This window comes from Gossypium arboreum, chromosome 9 (assembly GCF_025698485.1).
Source record: "Gossypium arboreum isolate Shixiya-1 chromosome 9, ASM2569848v2, whole genome shotgun sequence".
In the NCBI taxonomy this organism is placed as follows: domain Eukaryota; kingdom Viridiplantae; phylum Streptophyta; class Magnoliopsida; order Malvales; family Malvaceae; genus Gossypium; species Gossypium arboreum.
Genome location: NC_069078.1, coordinates 83,804,039 through 83,813,456, shown reverse-complemented (window position 1 = coordinate 83,813,456; position 9,418 = coordinate 83,804,039). Strand labels below are relative to the sequence as shown.

The 9,418-nt window shown below is 33.5% G+C and overlaps 1 protein-coding gene and 1 long non-coding RNA gene across 8 annotated transcripts; one reads left to right on the top strand and one right to left on the bottom strand.

Moving 5' to 3' along the window:
• The first annotated feature begins 322 nt into the window (after positions 1–322).
• Positions 323–2,044, top strand: LOC108456025 (uncharacterized). Of its 2 annotated transcripts, XR_001866851.2 has the most exons (4): positions 323–793; positions 857–1,164; positions 1,338–1,701; positions 1,810–2,044. It is a non-coding gene; the product is annotated as an uncharacterized LOC108456025 (long non-coding RNA). The 2 variants fall into 2 exon arrangements; XR_008271001.1 differs by having other exon boundaries at positions 331–1,164.
• A 1,778-nt stretch (positions 2,045–3,822) lies between these two features.
• LOC108454901 (uncharacterized) lies at positions 3,823–7,034 on the bottom strand. 6 transcript variants are annotated; one of them, XM_017753523.2, is made up of 8 exons: positions 6,735–7,034; positions 6,092–6,117; positions 5,492–5,755; positions 4,809–4,932; positions 4,557–4,693; positions 4,375–4,434; positions 4,216–4,284; positions 3,823–4,127 (listed from the first exon to the last, which is right to left on the bottom strand). In XM_017753523.2, exons 3-8 carry the CDS (start codon positions 5,690–5,692, stop codon positions 4,038–4,040), a joined length of 681 nt encoding a protein of 226 aa, XP_017609012.2. In that variant the 5' UTR covers positions 5,693–5,755; positions 6,092–6,117; positions 6,735–7,034; the 3' UTR covers positions 3,823–4,037. The 6 variants fall into 6 exon arrangements, with proteins under 6 accessions (XP_017609012.2, XP_017609010.2, XP_017609009.2 ...); XM_017753521.2 differs by having other exon boundaries at positions 5,963–6,117; positions 6,735–7,031; XM_017753520.2 differs by lacking the exon at positions 6,735–7,034 and adding an exon at positions 6,241–6,670 and having other exon boundaries at positions 5,963–6,117.
• Between the last annotated feature and the right edge of the window lie 2,384 nt (positions 7,035–9,418).

The window sequence follows — 9,418 nt, the reverse complement described above, 5'->3', positions numbered from 1 at the left end:
GGCAGCTCTTGGTTAAATGGGTAAATGTCTCTTTAACCCCTCTACATAATTAAAAGATTTTATTCAAGCCTTTTTAGCATTTGATTAAATAGTGTTTTGAAAATTAATAATTTAATTTAAACATTTCAAGACAATATATTTAACATGAACCTTCCTTAAACAAAATTTTTAATTTTATTGCCATAAATTCGATACTTCCGAAGTCACAACTTTGATCCGATGTAACACTTAACCTAATTTTTTTTGGAACAATGTGATTGGATTTAATAAAATAAAAATAATCGCAACAGGTGTTGAAAAATCATAACAAAACAAGGCCTAACAGAAAAAGGCCTTTAAAACTGAAAAAGAAAAATAAAACAAAAAGGAAACCTAAACCCTATCCAGTCAAAGAAATGAACTGTCACCCACTCCACTGTCCAGAAAATTCTTTTTCCTTGTTGGTTACAGTTCCCCGGAGCACTACTCCATGCTGCCCAGATGTCCCCCACTAGCATCCGCTCCGGTGATTCGAAGGTCCCCAAAGCCTCGCAGTCAGGCTCTCGTTCTCTTTGCCTTCCAGAACCCAACCATTCAACGGCATAAGAAGGGACGGTAGAGGTATGTGAATGACACGCCAAAATACACTTAGAAAGCTCCGTGGCTTCCCAGATAAAGGTACTAATCCTCGATAGATCCTCCGAGTTAGTGTTTAGCTTACGGATGACTGCCCAAGCATCCCATTTCAGAAGCGAAATGCAACCACTGAACAACAGCCATTGCCTCCGCTGCAAACACTGAAGGAACGTGAGTGGTAAGCCGACTACAAGCGCCCATTATCTGACCATGCTCGTCCCAGATAATAACACCCGAACAGGCTTTTTGTAGGGAGAAGGAAAAGCTAGCATCAACGTTCACCTTAAGGAAAATGGGTCGAAGAAGCCTTGGAAAAGAAGAAACCAAGCCACCCTTCAGAAGTTATTGAAAAAGATATTGTTTGAAGTTCAAATGATGCATGATAAAGGGTTACTTGAATCTACAGCTAAAAATGGTGTTAAAAATGATGCTCCAAGGCCCAAGGCTGACAAAATTTGCGGAAACCATGTGTTATCAGAGAGGAAATGAAGGGAAAAACTAAACCAACGATTCATGATTCTCAAAACACTGGTACCTTCAAACAACAAGGTAATTAAACTTCCATTCCCTGTAGTAGTTACTCATAGAGTTTTTCTGTGTGTTCGGAGGTCTTTGGTTCGATATCCATGTCACTGAATGTGTTGAACATAATTGTCTGAGCAGTGTAGCGTTTCTTAATTCACTGGCTTTCTTTATGAACGCTGATAAAGTTTCTATACTAGATGATACAATAAAATACCTGGAGAGAAGGGTTGAAGAGTTGGTAACTTGCAGTGAATTAATGGAGCTTGAGACAAGAACAAAAAGACAACCTCGGGATGGTGTCGAGCGAACATCAGACAACTACGGCAGTAACAAAAACATCACCAGCCGAAAGAAAAAATACGTGAATAAAAGGAAACCCTCTGACATTGGTGAAGCAGAGTTGGAGATTGAATGTGTTGCATCAAAGGATAATGTTGTTGTAATCCAATTTAGGTGTCCATGGCGAGATGGACTTGATGCATTAAGCAATTCTCAATTTGGATTGCCATTCAGTTCAATCATCCACCACTCCGGCTTCTCTCACTCATTATAAAATCCAAAGTAAGATTCTTTTTACTCCATATTATTAAGGTTTGAGCCAACCCGAGATACATGAGCGTAAGAATCAGATTTTGGTATTAACAAAGTTAAGATAATTGTTTATTGCAGTATTAAGGATCAAATGTTGCATCAGCACGGAGGATCTAGGAAGCGTTAAAAGGGTTGTTTGAAAGTAAGCATATTGTGATGTCATTTAAGGTTGTATGTAAATAAAGGGGAAGAAACCAAGATTGCAATTTTCTTCCAAAAATCTTAGAGCGACATAAAGTTTAAAAAAAAAAAATCCAAAAATCTGAAGCATATTTAAAGACGTTGGAATGAATATCTAAATCTGTGTTTTCTATCGTTGCAAACTTAATTTATTATTATTTAGAATTAATTATAATAATTAATAAAAATTTTCATACGTGAAATAGTAGTTTCGTTAGTCGGTGGCAACTCTATAACTTGGAGGTCAAATTACTTTCCTATTAGGAAAAAGACTCCATCTTATTTATTTATATAAACTCGTTATCTTTTCAAGAAAGTGAGAATGAGAGGTAAGGTGTTTAGATTTTAAAGTTGCGATTGAGGAGAGAGTTTTTTTTATTTGTTTTATTTTTTACAAATTTCTTATTAAACAAGGGTTTCAGCAAACCCTTCATTGTTCGGTGCTTGGCTGTTTCATCCATGGAAGACGACAAATCCTTCATTTTTCTGAATTCCATGGATGTGGACGGCACCAATAGAGCCAAAGAAAAAAACCCAGATTCTGAAGATAGTAATATTTCATTAGAGTTGTCTCTTTCGTCTGCATTAACAATATCAACTAACAGAGAAAAACAAGCATCGACAATATCAACTGACTTGGAAAAACAAGAAATTAATTACGAAAAATTAGAACCTACGATGATTAACTTTTTCGAAGATTCTCAGTTGGAATCGAAGTATACTAATGCCGAGCTATCGTTACAATCTTTTCGTTCTATCGATAATATGTCCATCGGAATTACTCCAATTGATAAAGGAAAACTTCCAATGCAAGATATAAGGAAATCGGATGTATGTAATATGGAAAATAGTAGCGGTGCTTTTTCTTCGGAATTGATGGAAGGTTACACCAATGATAATGTTCCGTTAGAGTTATCTCTTTCGCTTTCGTTTGGAGTTGGTGAATGTAGCTATCACCATAACTTGAACAACTTGAATAAGACGATCAATGGAGAGCTTCCTTTGACATTGTTCAACAAGAGACAAACGATTGAGAACCCAGAATTTCCAAGCAGCAGAAACAAGAGAAATAGAGTCGAGATTGAAATTGAACGAAGGCATCATGCCCCTGATGATCCATGGTGCATCAAGAAGCAGCTTTATAAAAGTGATCTCGGGAACTTGTCAAGGTTGATATTGCCATCGGAGTTAGTAGAGTCTCATGTTTTGCCGCATTGGAATGCCGATCAATTAGCCCAAATTCAACAAGGATTACCGGTATTCGTTTGGGATTGTGATACCAATACCCAACATTACATGAAGTTCAAGCGTTGGAGCAAGGGGGCCAATGTGCTAATAAAAAATTGGACTTCAGATTTTGTGAAGAGAAGGAATCTGAAATTGGGTGATGAAATTGGTCTTTATTGGGACATCCATAACTCAAGATTCAACTTTTCTGTTCTAAACAGAGCTCCCTCTGATTAACTTCGTTTTTTTTTTTTTTTTTTAATCTTTGTAATTGAGTGATGAAATTGTCTTTATTGAGGTTTTTAATTTTTGTTTTGTTTGTATTTGAAAAATAAATATTGTAGGAGTCTAAAATGTATTTTGTTATTTTATAGTAGAAATTGGTTTTAAATTTTAGATTTTTCTTGAATATTTTATTATCTAATTTGATTCTACTATAATAATTTCTCTTAACAATGGAAAGTGTAAATAAGAAAACAATTTCAAGAACAATTTATATTTGATGTATACGGTTTTAATGTTTCATGGTACGTTGGTGAATCCAACCTTTTTATGATTGAAATCAGTTTAAAGATAATAAAATCTCTGTTTGAAGGATCTCAACTAAATAAGTTAATCCCAGAATTAACATGGTGCTACTCTTTTTAAGAAACCCAGAAGAGAAATTCAGAACATATCAAAGAATTCAGCAGCAATAATATGTATATATGTGCACTGTTGGAATAGTAGATATACTAGAATACGCACAAAGGGCACAAGCCCTATATTACAAGGTTAGAATCCGGGGACGAAATCCAGCTGGTCGATCGATAACTCGTCCCTGTTAGTCTTTTAGTTGGATCTAATCTAAGGTTAGAATTAGAACTAAAATATGTTTCAACTACAATGTTGAAGTAAATTCAGAGTTGCTCACTCTGTGAGTCGTCGGTTTTCAATCTCTTAGCAGAAGTGATGAATTCCGAGATCACCTGTATGTCATTCAGAGGTGGCTGTATCGAAGAAAGGATGTTAGATTCAGACAAAGAGGTATTAAATGTGGTGTGTTTATATGTATTTGTGATCAAAGATAGAACATACCTGTGATACAAAATGCTGCTGGACAGTGTTAAGCATTAATTCCCTTGGTGAATAAGCATTGATGTTACCCTGCAAACCAAAACCGAACCCCATGTATTAGATAAATGTAATTTTTTCAATCGAGGACAATTCATCGCAGTTAGACTTCGTAGTGCCTACAAGTTTGAAATGCCTGCAATATCTTCTCAAGGAGTTGTTGTCGAGTTTTGCCAAATTTACCTTCAGAATCAAGAAACACATGATCAAATTACACAGATTTCTTTTTTCCAAGGGCACCAGATTTAAGAGCAAGGTGTGATACGAGAAAGGTTTAGATGCACACATCAAAGTTTGATACTAACCGATTGGGGTGCATGAATAATGGATTGAACATCTCTGTAACCACTACGATTAGTTGCTTTCATGGATGCAGATGGAACCCATGGTTTCATATGTCGAACTCTCGGTTTTGCAGGCCGTTGGAACTCAATGCTACTAGCTGTTCAAAGTGAAACAAAAGGGGGGGGGGGGGAGTCCGATCACAACGTTAAAATGTACATGAAAATCTTTTAGTTAAAAATTATCTTCTGCTATGAAACCATGGTCATTCTCACCAATGTCCGAGCCACTGCTTGAGTTATCGAAATCATGATCATCATCTACTTCGTTCCCTGTAGGGTGTTCCAGCACACTCAATGCATTCCTTTGCAACTTAACTTCAACCCCATTCTTCAAAACCTTGAGAACAACAAGCACCAGTGTCATTCAACATGAATCTTCGACTAAAAGTGTTCAACAATAGAGAGATGAAAAGGAAAGCTAATCCAAAGTTAAAAGGCACAATACAAATAGAACAAACTGTATAACAGTCAATTTACAAACAGGAAAAAGTAACTCTCCTTAGGAAAACAAAATTTGATATCCATATGAATCACAAACGCGTTCTATCGAATCTAAAATCGGTCCAACCATCGGATTTTAACCTTTTTCAGGGTCCAACTATTCAATCTTCGAAAAACCTTTGAGTTTAAAACAAGTAAAATCAACTATTTACATAAACAATGTGAGCCATGAATGATTAACTACAATAAGATGAGTTTGCTGGCTAAACCCAATAAAACTCTAGACCTAGACCTAAAAATCCATGGCTTTATTTAGTTTCCATATGAGAAAATCTTACCTTAATTAATAGGTACTGATTATAAACAAACAAACAAACAATCAATCAATCAAATATGCAAGATCAAGTGTATAACTTTACACATTTAAATCAATTATAATTGTTAAAGGAGAATACCAGCCAATGCCAACCACCGAGGCCGACCGCCTTCTTGACGACGCCTTGCAAACCGACCAATACAGACTTTGTTCTATTGTTCCCGGTGACAATAACTTTGGTGTGTCTTGGAAGAACCGAAAGCTCTTCGTCGCCGACGATTTCATCCCGGAACGGCGACAGAATCCGAGAAGAACACAGCTCATGCTGCAACATTTTCATCCCCTAAGTTCAATTGTTAAAACTGAGCTACCTTAGTCCTCCCTGAATCCAAATTCCCAGAATCTGCAAAGAAAAGTTGACTTTGATAATCAATAACTCATCACATTTATTTGGGATTTTGTAGTTGAATTGAAGTTTCTGAGCTTTAGTTTATGACCCTGTAAAGAAGAAGACGAATCTTAAAGAAAGTACAAAGAGAATCCCAGGTATTATTATAAAGAGTAATTAATATGAAAGCGAGGGGAGTGAGAGAGAGATTGGGTTACTAACACGAATAGCTTGAGGGATGTGTTGAATGCGAAGTTTTTTTGGCTATGGAGAATCCAATGACTGGTTCACGGACTTGGATTGATTTCAATAAATGAAAAAGGAAGAAGACGATGCTAATTCATCACTAACCTTTTTTTAAGTCATGCTTATATCACCTGAAACAAATAGAATTGAATCAAAAACTCTAATTATTAAGGACTTGAAAAGATCAAAGCTGACAAATGTTTAATCAACAACCCGTGAATAGAAAATGGAGCTTTTTAAAAGCTAAACTGTACCATATCAAAAAGCCAAGGAAGAAAATAAATCATGTTTGGTTGCTGAGAGAATTTAACAGCAAAAGGAAAGATAAGGAATCCCAAATAAAAGCTTTATAAAAAAGAAGGTGTTTACAGGGAAGAAAACCCATTTAACTATATAAGGTATGCATGAGGAATTTAGCTCTAAAACAAGAAATCAATAATGGCTATACACTGATACTTGAAAAAAAAAATCCATTGGTTTTAAAGAATAAGACAGAGAGAGATAAAACAGCTGCATTTTCCAGGAAACTAGTTGAGAGATAAAGTTGAAAAAGGTCAAAATTTTGGCATTAAAAGAGCAGTCTTTGTCACTTTAAATTTCTGCTCAAATTCAATACCCAAAAAAAAGAGGCTAAAACCCAACGGGAATAAAGAAGCTTTTTTGGAATTACAAAACATTTCATCGTGTTAGAAAAGAATCTTGTATTGAATACAAGGGAATAAACCCAGGAAAAGAAAATCTGGTGTACCTGCAGAGCACGAGAAAAAAATGCGACACGATTCTAAGAAGAAAAAGGAAACAGAGTACGAGGAAAGAGGAGGGGTTTCAGGTTAAGAAATAAGAAACTCGGGTTTTGTAAGGGATGTGAATTTTGAAATGAATGTTATTTTATGAATACTAAAAATAGGTAAGATGAAAAAGAAAGGGGCTAAGCGATATTAACAGGGAGAAACTGGGAATGCAGTAATGCACTGCTTTGAGGGGAAAAAGAGAGGGTTCAGTTGAAATCAATTTCATCAAAAATGGTAAGTCATATGGCTCTGCTTTAAGTTAAAAATCATAATAATAAAAAAGGCAAAATTCAAGCAATGGAATTACGTTTGTTTTTCGTTTGTTATACCCCATACTTGGACATGTGGCAGTACAAAAAGTTATACGAGAAATATACTTCTGCCGTTACAAATTGAGAGGTCATTAGAAACTTCATTTCGTGACTCAATCACCTAATCAGGCGAGAGGTAGCTACTCAAATAAGCTTCCCATAATTAAGTTGCCACTCGTTCCTTCAAATATTTCGCTTTTTCCTTTTTTTTTTTTTTAAAAAATGTGATTCTTTTGATGATCAATCCTCACGTGAATTTTATTAAAAGAATAATATAACATATTTTATCGTAGACATTATTGTCTCATCAAATATATCTGTTCCATATGTCTTATAATTTTATTGTAAATCCACTAAATTAACAAGACTCAATACAAAACATCACCTATAAATAATTTCTCAAACGGTTAGAAATGATTTTGACTCTCCAACACACTTGCCTACACTTAGCTAAATTACTCCTGCCAATCACCTCCACCATCTCCACTCTTTCTTTACTCTCCGACTCTCTACCTAAACAACTGAACTAACATTTGTCAGCACCACAACATCTTTCTTCATGTTTCCTCTTTATTGATCCCACACAACATTACTTTTTATATAATTTTTTGTTTTAAAATGTAATATTATTCTACATAAATTTAAATGTAATAATTAAAATTTCTTTATATGACCTTATCCCACTATGTTCTGAGTTTTTACTATTACAAACACCCCCATAAAATGCTTTGGCAACGGTTATAGAAAGGAGTAGCATGTGGCAATAGGCGTAGTAGGGACAGTCGCTCCTTTCGTTTTCTTTCATAAAACCGGTGATGCCCGGTTCTTTTTCAATTTTAAGCTGGGCTGTTTAGCGGCTAAGGAGCTGAGCAGAGCCGGATATATATATATATATATATATATATGTAATAATTGGGTTCTTTTTTGGTTCGTCGTATTATTTGTGGGGTGGGGGGGGACCATTGTTATCTAGGTTGGGCTGATAATATCTTGTGGGTCCCCGTGATTTCTTGTTTGTTGAGAAAATAGTTTTGCATGCTACCAAATACGCTCGTACAAACACCTATTTAATAAAATTATATAAATATTTCTTTCTTAAATTATAATTAATATTATTATTTTAATAATGTTTTTGTTTTTATATTTTATATCATTTTTATAATACAAAGTTCAAATACCTATTTAATAATATTAAACTATAATATTCTTACTACTTCATGAATAAACTTTAAAATAAAACATTGACAACATCTAATATATAAAAATTCAGGTATTTTTGTAAAAAAAATTATTTTAACATTTAAATAATTTATGAATATAATTGTTTTTTAAATTTGATTTACTAGTGAAAATAAAAAAAGAATATATATATATATATATATATTCTCACTTTCATTTAATATATTTAACTATGCATTGATAATGCCAATTAAATTTTAACTCGATTGATATTAATATTATTGTCAGAATAAAAAAAGTAAATTCGAGTATGCTAAAATATATATCCTTCAATTTAATAGTTATAAATAAATTATAAATAATTTTAAATATTATAATAAAAAGGCAACAGATAAAATAAAAAATACGAATATCAATCAAGGAATGATGAATTAAATGTTAAGTTTAATTGAGTGACGTGGGATTGATTAATCATTAATAAAGTTTTCAAGTTTGTTTGAAGTGAGAACTAGGCAAGAGAAACAATTTGTTTAGACGGCAGGGATATCCTAGTGTGAGATCCACCTCTGAATCTTACATGTTAAATCAAACCCCACCACGTTCTTTTAAAGAGTTTAATGTTGCTTTTATATATATACCGGTGTGGAAATCCCAAGCTTCGCATCAGGGAACAGAAATTTGTGTAAAATTATTATGGATTAAAATCATGGCTGCAATTATTTTATTATCTTTAAATTTAAGATTTAGTACCCACTTCCTATATTTTTTTTCCAAAAGAAAGTATTCCCACTTTATTTTAAGTCCCTTTATTTTATACTGTTTCAATTGACATACTAAAACATAATTTTCTAAAAATATCATTCTTACTTATCACATTCAGATAGAGTGTCTTTCTATTAGCATGGTATTTTTTCAAAAATTTATATCTATATTTTACCCAAATAATGATAATAATTATATGAATTAACTAATGTTAATGAAACTTGCCACCTTTCTTGTATGATAAAAAATTTATATATATAAAAATAATCCTTTAAAAATAAAAAAATTAATTAAGACTTTCGAACACGTTGCATCAAACTTACTGCTGGATAATGAGAATAATCGTTTGAATATTTCATGTTGACACACTAATATTTACAACCTTTGGA